Genomic DNA, 15,499 nt, shown 5'->3' with positions numbered 1-15,499 from the left:
CTGTGTGTGGTCAGTCTCGGCCACCTGTACTGGGCCACGTCCTTCCCAAAATTCATGTTCCTTGCAAGACCTCAGAATGGGTTTCTTTTTATGTCTGGGTTTCTTAGACACAATTAGTTTAGATGAGGACATCTTAGAGCTGAGGGGACTGCAAACCTAGTCTGACTGCTGTACCGAGAAGAGGCAGATACACACAGGGGAAGCAAGGTTACATGGAGATATTGCAGCCACTGGAGAGGGGCAGCCACAAGGCAAGAGATGTCTAAGATGCCCGACAGCCACAGCCACTCAGAGGTGGCAGCAGGCTGTGTGCTGAGACTGAGCCCAGACTCTTCTGAGCTCTCCGAGAGAGCCTGCAAGGCTGGTGTGCTAGTTCTTAGAAGCTAATATAGTCAAAGCCAGCAAATGGCCCTTCACAAATGACACCAAGGCCTGAAGTAACCATAGCTCACTCCTGTGAATGCTGTTCAGAGAGACTGTCCTTCTGGGGGTGAAGGGTGTTAAATGATACGGTTTAACACCACTATGTTGATGTGGCGGGACCATGTCTCTGTTTTTGCTAAAGGCAGACAGCCAGCAAGCCAGGCCTGCCAGCATCGTCTCTGACTCCAAAAGTCCTTTCTTCTCTGGCTGCCAGGAGCAGGCCGCTGAGAAGGCAAGTTCTGACTCTGTTCTTACCGGTTTTAAGGTCTGATTCTCCCCCAAAGATGCTAATCTGTCCAATCTGAGCAGACAACTGAGCTGGGGCATTGGCAAAATGGTTTTGAACACTGTGTAAAGTTTACCCCTGTATTATTTCAAATGCTGATTTCTCCACCCCACTATCCGGTCTCAATCCTTACAGGCTTTGTTATATTTGCTCTTAGAGGCTGCTGCCTCAAGTTTGTGTAAACCCTGCTCCTCATTCGTTCTCTGCCTCGCCATATAAAAGCCAACGGGCCAATACAGAGCTTTAGAGAGAGTAGGTGGGACTTCTGATTCTAGGATGGGTGGAGAAAGAGACTGGAAGGAAGGAGGGGAGCCACGAGGAGAGGCTGAGAGAGAGTCTGAAGAGAGTTGGAACAAGAGAGGAGAGATGCAAGTAATGTGGGGAAATGTCCGGAGGAAGCCTGACCAGCTGGGAGGTTTAGAATGGAGTAATGGTTACATGGCATTTTACTCAAGGCAATTTTAATAAATCTTCGTCTCTCCGCGTGGTTACTGGGGACTAGCAAAGGAAAAGAAATACGGCTGCCAGATTAATTTACTATTTACTCTTATAATAAAAATGATTCATTTTACATAATAATTCACGTCGGTCTGTCTGTCTGTCTGGGCCTCAGGTTCATATCAGGAATTATAGTGATCATTCTTCTACCTCATTCATTGAAGAGAAGCCTCTCCATCAAGCCACAGTGATTAATCTCACCAGCTAGCTTGCTCTGGGGATCCCGTGTCTGCCTTCAGAAGCTAGAATTACAGGACCTCTGTGCCACAGTTATGTGGCTTCTCTAGGTCTGAACTCTCCTCCATACGCCTGTGCATCAAGAACGTTAACCGTTGAGCTGTCTTCCCAGCCCCCAAGTCCAGGATTGGTTGTTTTGAGGGAGACAGACATAAGGCCAGCACATGAAGAGCCCAGAGAGCCTGATGTTGCTGGTGCACGGATAGAAGGCTCCTTCAGCCCATTTAGGCTGAGTCGTAGGAAAGGAGGGCCTCCCGGTGCCAGCATCTGGATCTGTTGCTGTGGAAACGGGAAAAGCACACAAACAACAATGATGACAATGACAACAAACCAAGACCAAGTTGGGCAGTGGTGCCGCACGCCTTCAACCCCAGCGCTCAGGAGGCAGAGGCAGGCAGATCTCTTTGAGTTCAAGGCCAGCAAGTTCCAGGATGTCCAGGGTTACATGCAGAAACCCTGTCTTGAAAAACAAATACAGAACCATAACAAGAAAACAAGACCAAGTGACATATTAGCAACAGCCCCCGTCGCATCCTTTGTCAGAAGTCTTCCTGTGTCCCTGGGGCACACGGGCCACGTTGGAGGCCAGATGAGACTGACACTATATAAAGGAAAGAATCAGGTTTTTTTTTTTTGTCATTTTATTTTGTTTTGTTGTTGTTTTCTGGGATTGAGTAAAGTCTGGTGCCTGCCTGTTTCCATCAGGAATAGTTTCCCATGTGTGCACACATTTCTGCCTTTTGGCTTTGTGGGCCAGTGGGCCATGGGCGAGCCCAGGAACTGCAGAGCTCCTCCTGCTGCAGACTTCATCCTCTCGTATCGCATACTGGCCTTGGGGTTTGGTCTGGGCCTGCTGGGGGATGATGGTTGATGTGTGAGCTGGGGAGAAATCACAGGAAGGGGTGGAAGTGGCACCAGTGGCAGTGGGCAGGCCGACCTGTGTTACAGCTTTGGACAAAATGCTTCTGGGATGATCAGCATCTACAGTCCCAGTCAAAGGCAAGACAGTGAAGGGGACGTAGGGATATGAAGAGGCAGAGATGCCGGGACAGTTATTTCATATTAGCCCTCCCTCATATCTGTGGGCTCCAGGCGAGTTAGAGTTACTAGCAAAGGCAACCTCAAGCTTCCGCAGTTACCTAGCCACCACAGCCACCACTGAGGCAGACAGAACAGCCCATCATGTAAGGCTCAGTTGAGTGAACTCCAGAATTAACCTTTTAGGTTTCATGTAGCCCAGCCTGGTCTTGAACCTCGATCCTCCCACCTCCACTTTATAGGGGCTGGGATTGAAGGCTTGTACCACCATGCCTGTTTCTATGTGGTACAGAGGCTAGAACTCAGGGCCTCAAGCTTGCCCTTCCTCTGATAGACTGTTCCACTTTTATGGTGTGTGTGTGTGTGTGTGTGTGTGTGTGTGTGTGTGTGTGTGTGTACGCACACGCTCACACTGAGCTACACCCCCAGTCCCCAGTGTGGTTCTGGCATTCCCTGAGAGGATAGCCTTATCTTAAAGTTGACCTGCCAGCAAGGCTCGCCTCCCTTTTTCCAGCCCTGGTTAGTAACTTAAGCCTTGGGACCACATCATTGTTCAGCTCAGATTCAGGAAGGATGGGGTGGGCATAATTTCTTCTGTAATCCATTTATGTGGATCCCTGATAGCCTGTCCTGGTAACTTTGTGTTGATGAAGTAATGCTAAGGAAATCCTGAAAGCCAATAGGTGTTAGGTTCTGGTTCCTGGTTCCCTAAGAAGACAGCAGCCTCAGAAGCAGGTCCAATTCACCACTGGATGCCAGGCACACCTCCTGGGCCTGACTACTTAAGAGGGGTTGTGGTAGGGCCTCCTGGGCACAGAAGGGGAAGATTAGATGAAAGGAGAGATTTAAAAGATCGATTCCACACCTCCACCACTGGTTTTCAGCAGGGCACAGGAACAAGGGGTTGGTTACTTATTAAAAACCTTAGTGACATATCTCTTCTTTAAACTTTTTTCTTATCTAGCTTGTGTGTGGGTGTGTGCACGCGCACGCACCTGCTCGCACTCCTGGATGCGCGGAGGTCAAAGGACGGCCTTCAGGAGTTGGGTCTAGCTCTCCTCATTTCTGCTGCTGTGCTGTCCAGTCGAGTTGGCTGTTGGGCTTTTAGAGTCTCCCGTCTCTGCCTCCCATCTCCACGTATGAAGACTGGAACTATAGCTGTGCACCACCACATCCAGCTTTTAAAAATAATTTATATGTGCATAGGGGCATGGCATGTGAGTTCTGTGCATGGCAAGACACAGAAGGAGGTCAGAAGACAGTGTGAGGGGAGTGGTTCTGTCCTTCGAAGGTTCTGGGGTCAGGTACAGATCATTAGGCAAGTGTCTTTACCCATAAGTCATGTCAGATCCCACATCTCTTTGTGTTTGAGACAAGGTCTAGCTAATAGGAACTCACAGAGATCAGCCTACCCCCACCTCCCAAGTGCTGGGACTACAGGGGTGAGCTCATCTGGCTTGTATTGAAGGGTTGAAATTGGGTTGTCAGGTTTGCATGGCTAGTTCTTTTCTGGCCGTGATCTCATGAGACATTGTCTCATTTATGCAGTATAGACTAGTCTCAGACAGTATGTAGCCAAGGATGGCCTAAGACTCCTGATTCTCCTGCCTCTACTTCTCAAGTGCTGGGATTTCAGGTGTGTGTCACCGTGCCAGATGACTCCACAAGGGGCGTGTTAATCCCCAGGCTGTGGTGTGGCTTGACTCTCACATAAGGGGACCAGCAGCCTTTCCACTTATGGCAAAGCATCTTCTGGATTTGGATTGAATTGGAAGCTTGTTTTCTACTCTAAAGCCTGGTACTAGCAGTGCTCGCAGTGTGCCATCGTCCCTACAGATGGTACTGAACCCCTAAGAGTGTTCTAGAAGATTTTTTCTAAAATGCTAAAGCATTTAGATAATGTCCTGAGTCAGTGGAGAGGAGGAAGTGGGAGGGGGAAAACACTCCAGGGAGGGCCAGCTATGCCTTCCGATGCTCTGAGACACTCCCTTTGTTCTGTGACAATCTAACCTCGTAACTCCAGGTGACACTTGCTTGGTGTGGCAGGCACAGCATTTGGCACTCTAAGAACATCATCTTCATGCTGTGATTGTCATACTGATATAGGTACTTTTCAGACTTTGTCCAGTGACACAGAACAATGGAGCCTGTGGTCAAAGCCACAGTGCTGACCCCTGGGCAGTCTGCATACACCATGCCCTTAAGACTTTCAGAGTTCTGTGCACAGGATGTGGAAATCAACATGTGTCACCTCTCATGGCCACAGGGTGTTCCCAGACTCACTTCCTCCTCCAGCCATCACGCTGTAATTTAACTGCCACTCTAGCACTATTAAGAAGTGGGACCTCGGGGTTGGGGATTTAGCTCAGTGGTAGAGCGCTTGCCTAGGAAGCGCAAGGCCCTGGGTTCGGTCCCCAGCTCCGAAAAAAGAACCAAAAAAAAAAAAAAAAAAAAAAAAAAGAAGTGGGACCTCAAGTCAGGCACATACCTGTAATCCCCGGTACTCAGTCCCCAGTACTCAGGAGACTGAGGCAGAAGGGGTGTGCTGTGAGTTTGAGGCTAACATGGGACATAGTGCCAGACATTGTTTTAGAAAAAACAAACAAACCAAAACCCAACCCAACCCAAACCAAAAAAACCTAAACAACAACTACAAAACCCAAAGCAAATTGACAAATGGTGAGGTGAGTGTAATTAGAGAAGACCTGGGTGTGGGGCCTCCTGGTAGTCATGCTACTCTGTCAGGAGTGTATTTGTCATCATGGTATGCATCTGTCTTACTCCAGCCTCTCTCCCCATCTGTGCCTCACACATCTTTGCCCTTCTGCCATGTTGTGAAGCAGTGTACAGGACCTCATTTGATGTCAGTACCATGGCCCTGCACTTTGCAGACTCCAGAATTGTAGGCCAAGCAAACCTCTGTGGTGGTTTGAGTAGTTATTGCCCTCATAGACTTGTGTGTTTATTTGAATGCTTGTCCCATAGGGAGTGGCACTATTAGAAGGTGTGGCCTTGTTGGAAGAAGTGTGTCACCTTGGGGGCAAGCATTGAAGACTCCTATGTTCAAGCACAGCATGGTACACAGTCTCCTGCTGCCGCCTTCAGATCAAGATCAAGATAGAGAGCTCTCAGCTCCTTATCCAGCACCATGTCTGCCTGCAGGCTGCCATGCTTCCTGCCATGATGATACCGCACTGAACCTCAGAAACTGTAAGCCAACCCCAATTAAATGCTGTCCTTTATAAGAGTTGCTTTGGACATGGTGTCTCTTCACAACAATGGAACCTTAACTGAGACAACTTTCCCTTACTTATGATCACCTCGACGCTGTTATTTTGTGATAGTTGCAGAGAACAGAGTAGGACACCGGTCCATTCTGGGTTTGTGTTGACTGAGATGGGGGACTTGAAACAGAGATCCTGAAGTCATCCAAGATTGTCCTCATGCCTGAGAAAACAAGGCTCAACTCCCAACAGGGCATGGTCGCACATACTTGTGATTTTAGCACTTAGGAGTGGGAGCTGGAGGATCTTGAACCCAGTCTAGACTACACATCAAGATCTGACACACAGCTGGTCATGCACTTGTAATCCCAGCAGTTGGAGGCAGAAGCAGGCAGGGTCTCTGTGAGTTCCAGTCCGGCCAGGGATACACAGTGAGACCTTGTCTCAACTAATGATCTGATAACATATGCACAAAAGACAGAAGGCTCAGCTCCAATTGACAGTGCTTTATGTATTCTGCTGACATCTGGACCACCCCACCCTCTAACCCTGCCTCTCCTGGCCCTGCTCTCTCAAGACTTTTAAATACCCAGAAGTGGTGATGGGTTATACATGGTCACTTTCCTCAAATGCCCCCTTGGCATGTGACCCCTGACTCCAGCATTTAAGAAGAGATGCTGAGGGGCCTGCCAATCCTCTGGGCATCAGGGCTGGCAGCACCATCTTGATAGTTGCTTGCTGGTGACCGTGTGGGTGGAGTTGGCTCTCCATTGTCCGGGTGGTATTCTGCCAGGATGTAGAGAAAGCCACCCAGGGCTGCGACTGCAGTGGCTGTGTTGTGGCAAGAACAGCCATCTGTTGGGGCGAGAGTGGGGAGAGGTCCGGAGAGCAAACTTGGTCCTTTGTCCAACACAACCCATCATAAATGCTATGAGAGCGCCCTGCCCCCTCCCCCAGCCAATCTTCCAGGTACTGTGTAGGCATATTGGGGTTACTAAGAAGCCCGTCATAGATGCTGACTTTTGCTCTTGCCTCTATAAGTAAGAGGGCGCAGCAGTGACTCAGGCTTCTTTCCACCGAGAGCAAACAGGTAGGAATAGTTCAGTAGTAGAGCCCTCAGCGAGGAGGCCCAAGGTCTTATCTCCTGGTACTGGGGAGGGAAACAACCACCACCAAGCAGGTGAAAGCCTCGATTGTGATTGTTTGAGTGATGGGTCAGTGAGCCCCTGGGTGTTAGTTACCTTCGAACAGTTTTTCCCGCCTTCGCACTCTTCTCAGAACGCCCTGCCGATGCGGAACTTCAGGGGGTTCACCCTTTGTGTCTGGAGAGGAGCCAAAGGTGAAGTAAACATTAACACTCACTCCATAAGCCTCTTCCCTCTGGCCCCTCAAGGGACTTGGATACTCGAGGTTTCTTCTGTGCCTATCTGCAGATCCTACCTCAGGGTCACGTTTGCCTTCTATCAAGTTACCCCTGCCTGATCGCTCTTTAAGTGTTGGGCCTAGAGCTCTGTGTTCTGTAAACCACTGTAATGTTTTTGTTTTATTGAGATGTGGGTGTATATAGCCCCGGCTGCCCTGGAATTCATTCTGTAGACCAGTCTGGCCTTGAGCTCACAGACATCATCCACCTTCCTCAGCCTCCCAGTGCAGGGATTAAAGGTGTGCAGCACCAGGCGGAGCTGCTGTTTTGAGGTGGGGTCTCAGCTTCAGCCTCCCAAGCACTGGTATTAAAATAGATATTATAATCAATGTGAGTCTCTCTTTTGAAACTTCTTTCACCAGTTTTATTTATGTCTGTGGCACTTGGGATCGAATCTGGGGTCTTACGCACGTGGGCTTGCACTCTGCATTCTGCCCTTTTAAAAATTATTGTTAGAGCTGGGGAGATGGCTCAGCAGTCAAGAGCACTGGCTGCTCTCCCAGAGGATCCAGGTTTGACTCCCAGTACCAATGTGGCAACTCACAACCATCTGTAACTGCAGTCCTAAGGACACTGAGTCTTCTTCTGGCCTCTGGGGGTACTGCATACACATGGTGCACAGACATAATATATGCAGGGAAGAGACACGCACATTAAAAATAAATTAAAAATAAAATCACTATTACATTTTAACTCTGTGTGTGTGTGTGTGTGTGTGTGTGTGTGTGTGTGTGTGTGTGTGTGTAGAGGTCAGAAGACAACTTGTGGGTGACAATTCTCTTCGACCATGTGAGTATGTGAGTCCAGGTCATCAGATTTGGTGGCAAGGGCCTTTATACCCTAAGCCTTCTTGAAGCCTCCCTAACCCCTTTAAAAAGTGATATTTTGGGGCTGGGGATTTAGCTCAGTGGTAGAGCGCTTACCTAGGAAGCACAAGGCCCTGGGTTCGGTCCCCAGCTCCGAAAAAAAAGAACCAAAAAAAAAAAGTGATATTTTGAGGCTCAGGCCAGTCTGACATGCACTCTAAGGCAATGTGGACCTTGGACTTCTGATCCTCTGGCCTCAGTCTCTTCAGGGCTAGGATGACAGGGCTGGATCACCAAGCCTTAGGGCGCCACCAACCTTAGGGTGTCACCAAGCTTTAGGGCATCACCATGTCTTTTTGTATTATCAAGCCGTAGCACATTTCTCCTCATCTCAAAGGCAGTTGCTGCTTCAAGGACCCCAAGCTTTGTGATAGAAATTATGGCATTTCCTAGTTACCTGTACTGTGGCAGGCACAAGCTAGGAGTTCATGGAAGGAAGACTCTAAGAAGGTAAATAAATGACTTATGGTCATTATTAGCCCAAGGACAACCTGAGGTCACATGTCACAAGGTTGGAAAGACTCATCCTGGGCTTCTTAACTGTGTTACCCCTCCTGGTGGTCTTCCCTGATAGCTTCTGTCTAAGGAGCCTTCCCCACTGTTCTGTGCTCTCTCAGCTGCTCCTGGCAAAAGTTGGCATGACCATATCTATTGGTGTGTGGAGGGAGTTTCTACCCATTTCCCACAGCTCTGACTTTCTCTGGCACCAGATAACGTTTGTCTGGCACATTCACAGATGCTCAGGGAATGCTGAAGGAATTAATTTATTAGCGCATGTCCAGCAAGTCAAGCCTCCCCACAGACGGCTTCCCACTGGCTGAATTGGTCTCTCAGAATGCCAGTCCCTTCTACATCCGTGTGTGTGTGTGTGTGTGTGTGTGTGTGTGTGTGTGTGTGTGTGCGCGCGCGTGCGCTTGCTTGTTCTAAACCACTATCAGTTCTCAGTTCCACGACATCCCTTTCTTGTGTGACCCCAGAAGCGGGGACACCACCAAACAATGCTCCCAGCTGGGGCAGTTGGGCAACTCACCAGGCTTCCCGAAGCATCCCACCTGAGGGTTCTGCCAGTTGAGAATGGCCTCCAGCCAGTGCAGCTTGTAGAAGTCAGAGAAGCCAGCCATACCACAGAACATAACTGCAAACACACCAAGGCACCTCTGTCAGCCAGCTTCCATCTCTTCCTGTGTCCCTGCGTCACCACACAAGGGGATGGAGGAGGTGGCGCTTAAAGGACTTGTCTGTCTCTGCCTCCTCTGCTTTAGGATTACAGGGCCTGGGTTCTCTTGGCCACCAGAGGCTGTCAGGCCCTGGTCCTGCCTCTCCTGTGCTATCAGAGTTGCAGGAGTCAGGCTTGGTAGGGGTGTTTGGATGTCCCAGCAAAGCAGCAGCCACCCAGGGGCTCCCTTTCTATTTTATTTCCAGGATCTTGGTGGTGGTGATGGTGGTGGTGGTGGTGGTGGTGGTGGGTCTCTGTGCTAGCTGATCAGTCTGTCCAGAACTCCCCCTGTAGAGCAGACTTGGTGGACACAGAACAGTCACCAGGACAAGCAGACACACAATGGTCAGCTGCATTTAAGCTCCTTATAAGCAATGCATGCAAGTCTATAAGGAAGTTAGAGGTTAACCGCATCAGTCCTAAAGAGCTGCCCACCTTATTTTTTATTGCATCATTTATTGTCTTACTGTGTGTGTACCATGGTACGTGTGTAGAGGTCAGAGTACAACTTGTGGAGGCTGCTTCTCTCCTTCCTCTATGTGGATTTCAGGGACTGAATTCATGTGCACAGGTTTAAAGGTGCACATGTTTTTTTAGTACCTGAACTATCTAGCCAGGTCTACCCTATTTTTCAAGACAGGATCTCTTGTAGGGACCTTGGACTTACCCATTCATTTAGGCTGGCAAGTCCAGGAGATCCACCTGTCTCTGTCTCCTCAGTACCCCCAGGATCCCCCTGTCTGCCTCCACAGGGACCCCAGGATCCATCTGTCTCTGTCTCTTCTGCTCTAGGATTACAAAGTATGTCATGTGTCACCATACCTGGCCTTTTCACAGGAGTGCTGGGGACCAAACTCACGTCCCATGCTTGTGAAGCAAGCCCTTTACTAAGCCATTCCCTGGCCCTGTACCCTCTGTGTTTCCTTGCTTTATTTAGCAATCCCAGGAGTGAGCATGAAACGCCTTTGTCAAAACCTCTCTACTCTACCCTGAGGGCAGAAGGGCAGGCTCACTGTTTTCCATGAAGAGGTCTTGGGTGGGGTAGGCGTATCCCATGGCCTCAGCTCTCCGGTTCAGGTCCATCATGTTCGCACAGAAGATGTCAATGTAGTGCTGACTCTGGAGGAACAGTCCCTCCGTGCACCCTTGCTGGGGGGATAGACAACAGGAGACGTGTAGGTGTGTGGGAGACACAGGCTCTGTCGGGAAGGCCTGCAGCTCTGAGCTGGTCTTGTCAGGGCTGTGTTGGAAGGAAGGTCTCTCCCCCTTACCCAGCCACTTTGCAGGTCACGGGTGACAGCTTACATTGAGGCTTGGTTGGCTAAGAGCCGAGTGACGAGTGACCGTGGCTCACTCATTAGCCTTTCTGAGCTTCAAAGTCTTTCTCCAGAAAGAGAAGGCCATGCAACCTTTTGACATTCTGAGTTGCTGTTGTTTTCACAGGACAGTTACAAAAGAGTCTCAGAAAGGTTTAGAATGTTTTAAGTAGGATTACAGTTTCGTGCTATGCTGCATTCACAGGCTGGACACTAGCAGGAGAGCTTAGACTAGAGGGCATTTTGTTTGGCAGGCAATGTGGCTAGGCAATGCCTGGCATGAGAGCAAACACTGTGCGGAGCTCTGCGAATCTTAACCTCTTCCCTGAGAACTCGGAAGGCAGCTCCAAGTGCTGCCAGGAAGTGTGGCTGTGCAGGGTCACCATACTGTGCTGTGGGGAGGGGGCAAAGGGAGCCAGGGAGGCACACAGGGTCACCACACCATGCAGTGGGAGAAGTGGAGTTGAGAATCAGCCTTCTTTCTCGGCACAACACTTACCATTCTGGCCCAGAGGAAGAAGAGCAGCTGATGGGAGAGGCTGTAGCCTGAGCAGCCGGCCTTGGTCATAAGGGTTCTGCAGAAGTCGGAGAGCCTGCAAGGCTGCCTGCTGTCCGTCCTGGGAGGAGACAGCCCAGGCCGATGAGGACCATGCTCCTTGTTCATCCCACTCTGGCTTTGACCACCCTGTGTTTCCCTCAGTGACTGTTAGGGTGAGGGTTCTGGGCTGAGTGTAAGGGTTGCCAAATAAAATACAGATGTCATGGGCCTTCCTTCGTCTTGAGACAAGGTCTCATTCTGTAGCCTGGCTCTCCTGCCTCAGCCTCCTTGAGTGCTGGGACTACAGGTATGTGACATCATATGACACTATGACTGGCTGTGTCTTGATCTAGCTCAGAGGAGACAATGCTGAACTGTCCTGGATTTGGACAGGCACTGGTGTCTGACTTCCTCTTGCTCCATGGAGTCTCCAGTGTCTGACTTCCTCTTGCTCCATGGAGTCTCCAAATACCTTTCCTATCAGTCTCCTAAATAAAGGACCATTCAAACCCAGCAACGCAGAGAGTGCGGTCCAGACTCAATACACTTGCTCATACCCAATATGACAGTATAGGTTACCATCTAGAGTGCAGCCCCTCTGTGGTCACCTGTGGCGTGGCACCTTCTCTGAAGGAGGTTGAGAAGATAGTGCCCCCCCTTCCTGCGCTGACCCCTGCACTAAAGTACCCTCGCTCTTCTCGCAAGCCCATCAGCTGCAGAAGGAAATCGGGAGTAAGAATATGTTCAATATTGTCTTCCTGGATCCATGGAGTCTGGAAAGGAGCCCCCAGAGGCTGGGTGGGAGGTGCATGGGCCCCGAAAGAACTGGTAGGGATTGAGGTTTTTGTCCTGTGTGCAGAGGGGCTCAGAGAAAGCCACTTTGGGGAGGAGCTTAAACGCTATGGTCCAGGGAAAGTGAGACCTGGATTCTGTGGCGCAGGGAGGAGAGGGCTGCTGAGTGTCTGTGCACACTCACCACGTTTGCTAAGGCTCTGGCTGTGGCCAAGGGGACACTATGGGGTTTGCAGGTACTAGGGAGGTGGGGAACCCACCCGGTTCCTAGCAGTTGTACCAGGCATGCATCGCTGCTTTCCTCCGAGAAAGAGTCCAGGGGCTCCAGCCAGGGGTAGACCAGGGAGGCATTGGTGCGTGTCCAGGCATGGGGCAACTTCCAAAAGCCAGGCTGAAGGCTTGGTTGGAACTCTGCAGAGAAGGAGAGGTAGCCAGTGTACTGAGGGCTCAGGGACCAAGAGCTACAACACTGCTGACTCCTCCCACCCCACAGAGGGTGTGCTCCTCTGTCTTAGTTGGAGTTTCTACTGCTGTGAGAAAGCGCCATGGCCCAAAGCAACTCGGGGGACGAAAGGGTTTATGTCACCTTAAAACTCTCAGGTCATACTCCATCACTGAGGGAAGACAGGACAGAACAGGAAGTCAAATAGGGCAGGAACTGGAGGCAGGAGTGGACACAGAGGCTGTGGAGGACTGCTTGCTCAGCCTGCTTTCATTTTTTAAAGATTTATTTATTTATTATGTATAAGTACCCTGTAGCTGTCTTCAGACACACCAGAAGAGGGCATCGGATCCCATGACAGATGGTTGAGAGCCACCATGTGGTTGCTGGGATTTGAACTCAGGACCTCTGGAAGGGCAGTCAGTGCTCTGAACCGCTGAGCCATCTCTCCAGCCCTCAGCCTGCTTTCTTAGAGGACCCAGGACCACTTCCCCAGGAGTGAGAGGGGCCCTCCCACACCAATGAAGAGAAACCAGTACATACTCTCCTACAGGCAAATCTCACTGAGGCATTTCTCAGTGTTGAGTCCCTCCCTCCTCCCAAATGACTCTAGGTTTTGTTAAACTGAAATAAAACTATCAGGACAGCCTCCCTGAGACCTAAGTCCTCAACAGGTGGCAGCTCCGCCTGAGCTGGATTGAGCACAAAGTTTGAATTGCACCAGTACCGCCCTGTGCTTACCTCTTAGGTATGTGGGGTCACTCTGCTTGAGGTAGAAGATGGAGTTTTGGAGGAGAGCGAACAGTGTGTTGGCTAGCTGTCCAGCACGCAAGCTGAGTGGCTGCAGCAAGGGGTTGTGAGCCCATTTTTCCTGGACTCCTCGGAGTTGCACTGAAAGGGGAGGTTGGATGTTATTCATTCCAACATCTGACCAAGTGCACAAGGAAGGAAAACACCCAGGTTCTATCCATGGCTGAGAGTGGAAATGAGGCTTCTATAAAGCTGAGGCCATGGCTTAGAACTTGTATTCTAGGACTGGGCCTGGGTTCAATTCTGGATTCTCTATGTTATTTTTTTTTATCAGCTGTCCAGAGAAAGTCATTTAATTTCTCTTCCTTCATCATCATAAAGCATTATTTCTTGGGCAGGGGAGTGATTAGAGATTAAATGAGGTAATGTGTAGAGACTCAGCATTTTCTATTGTATGGAGAAAGCATCATATGAAGTCCAGCTTTCTAAATTAACTTGGAAGACCGCAGTCTTAGAGGGAGAAGTAGGGAGGGACATTATGACAGCATGAATTTTTTCTTAGGGCCAATGTTTACTCATCAACCACTTAACATATCTTGCTGGGCAATGGAGACACACCTTTAATCCCAGCACTTGGGAGGCAGAGGCAGGCAGATCTCTGGGTTGGAGACCAACCTGGTCTACAGAGTGAGTTCCAGGACAGCCAGGGCTATATAGGGAAACCATGTCTCAGAAAAACAAAAGCAACAACAGCAGCAGCAACAGCAACAGCAGAAGCAACAACAACAGCAGCAGCAACAACAACAACAACAACAATAACAACAGCAACAACAACAACAAAGACATCGTCATAGGTTCTTAAAAATACAGGGTTGGGTTGACACTGTACCTGCCATGCCTAACAGAAAAACCAGTCCTAGGAAATTTACGACTATTGTTTAGTCTCTCCCCTCCTCTTCCTCTTCTTCCTCCTCCTCCTCCTCTCCCTTCTTTGTTTCTGTGTTGGATTATTTTTTTGAAACAGGGTCTGTCTGTGTAGCCCTGGCTGTCTTGGATCTCACTCTGAATACCAAGCTGCCCTCAAATTCACGATGACCCACCTGCCTCTGCCACCCAAGCACTGGGAACACAAGCATTCACCACCACAGCTAGCTTATCCTTCTTAATTTCTAGAGGAATTTGGCACTGTTTTATATGTCTCTGTTTTACTTAGTCTCAGCCTAAAGGGCCTGGGAGTCTCCGTGGAGAAGCCCAGGGCACAAGCCCAGGCAGACATCCGGCATAGGATCTTTGTCACTTTGGGCAATGGGCTTATGCTCACTGCAACCCCCATGTGTACGTGCATGCATGCATGCACACCATTGTGTCTCCAGTCCCTTGGCCAGTTTCCAGCTCACTTCTTACGGATCTTATGCCTCAAAAAGCTAACAAACACTTGGCTGTTTTTCTCAAGCTCTTGAGCTGCCTTTGACAGAAGGGGAGGAAACCAGGTAGGGGCACCATCTGGGGGAGGGTTCCTGTTTTGTCTGCAGCCACCCTTAGGAGAGTGGCTTTCCCTTAAGGACCCACAAGGGAGTTCTACCCACTGTTAGGAAGGGCTGTCAGAGGAATCTTTTCCTTCTGAGAATATGATTTCCAAATCTTTCTCATATTGCCGTTAAGTCCTTCCTCATCCTACAAAGTTTTATATGACTGGGGAAGAGCTCTGAGTCCTCATCTTCTCCAAAAGGAGGCCATGGCTGAGAACCACACACCTGGGAAGAGCTCTGAGTCCTCATCCAAGGAGAGGCAACGGGGTCGTAGGTCCTGGGGGAAGTGGTTTTCCTAGTGTTCACCTGGGAGCAAGGGTCACGTACCTTCCAGCACTTGGAACCCCACTGCACCGTCCAGGTTGATTTTAGGCAGCCTGTCCTCCAGAAATAAGGTGGCTTTTTCTAACGCAGTCAGGATCAAGCCGGCCATGGTGCCCTGTGCAGTGTCTGGCCATGGCAGTGAGGAGAGCTGCTGTGGCAGGGACAGCAGCAGGAGTAGAAGCAGGCTGATCCTCGCCATGATGGGCTGGCAGACGGTGGATGGTCACACACTCAAGTGCCAGGAATTCTCCCAGGTCCTTTAAATACTTTGTTCCCCGCCTCTTCCTCCACTCCTCTTACCCAGGAAGACTTGGAGACAAGTGCCGGGGTGGGGTTTCAGGGGTTAGCCACAGAGTCATGGGCATGGTCAGGCCAGTTCTGGATATGGGGTTTCCTTGTTCCCATCTGGGTCAGGGAATTCACCCTGGTTTTTATATATGGATGTATCTGGTGTGAGTTTGTGTGGGTGCATGTACTGTCAGGTGCGTGCGTGCGTGTGTGTGTGTGTGTGTGTGTGTGTGTGTGTGTGTGTGCCCACGCGCACAGACCTACAACACCTCTGGTATCATAGTGTAAGAGTCACTCTGGCCTGGAGTT

The 15,499-nt window shown here is 49.9% G+C and overlaps 1 protein-coding gene across 2 annotated transcripts in view; it reads right to left on the bottom strand.

Annotated features, from left to right (window-relative positions):
• Nucleotides 1–6,005: 6,005 nt before the first annotated feature.
• C10h16orf89 (similar to human chromosome 16 open reading frame 89) overlaps nucleotides 6,006–15,499 on the bottom strand; it is a 21,075-nt gene continuing 11,581 nt past the window's right edge. Inside the window, 8 exon segments of one of the 2 annotated variants that reach the window (NM_001105762.1) lie at nucleotides 6,006–6,561; nucleotides 6,948–7,028; nucleotides 9,026–9,130; nucleotides 10,225–10,360; nucleotides 11,027–11,144; nucleotides 12,118–12,268; nucleotides 13,041–13,190; nucleotides 14,906–15,137. In NM_001105762.1, the coding sequence (NP_001099232.1) occupies nucleotides 6,371–6,561; nucleotides 6,948–7,028; nucleotides 9,026–9,130; nucleotides 10,225–10,360; nucleotides 11,027–11,144; nucleotides 12,118–12,268; nucleotides 13,041–13,190; nucleotides 14,906–15,101 (1,128 nt within the window). In that variant the 5' untranslated portion in view covers nucleotides 15,102–15,137 and the 3' untranslated portion in view covers nucleotides 6,006–6,370. 2 annotated transcript variants of the gene reach the window in all.

Source organism: Rattus norvegicus, chromosome 10, assembly GCF_021556685.1.
Source record: "Rattus norvegicus strain SHRSP/BbbUtx chromosome 10, alternate assembly SHRSP_T2T, whole genome shotgun sequence".
In the NCBI taxonomy this organism is placed as follows: Eukaryota; Metazoa; Chordata; class Mammalia; order Rodentia; family Muridae; genus Rattus; species Rattus norvegicus.
This window is presented reverse-complemented; position numbering and strand designations above follow the sequence as displayed.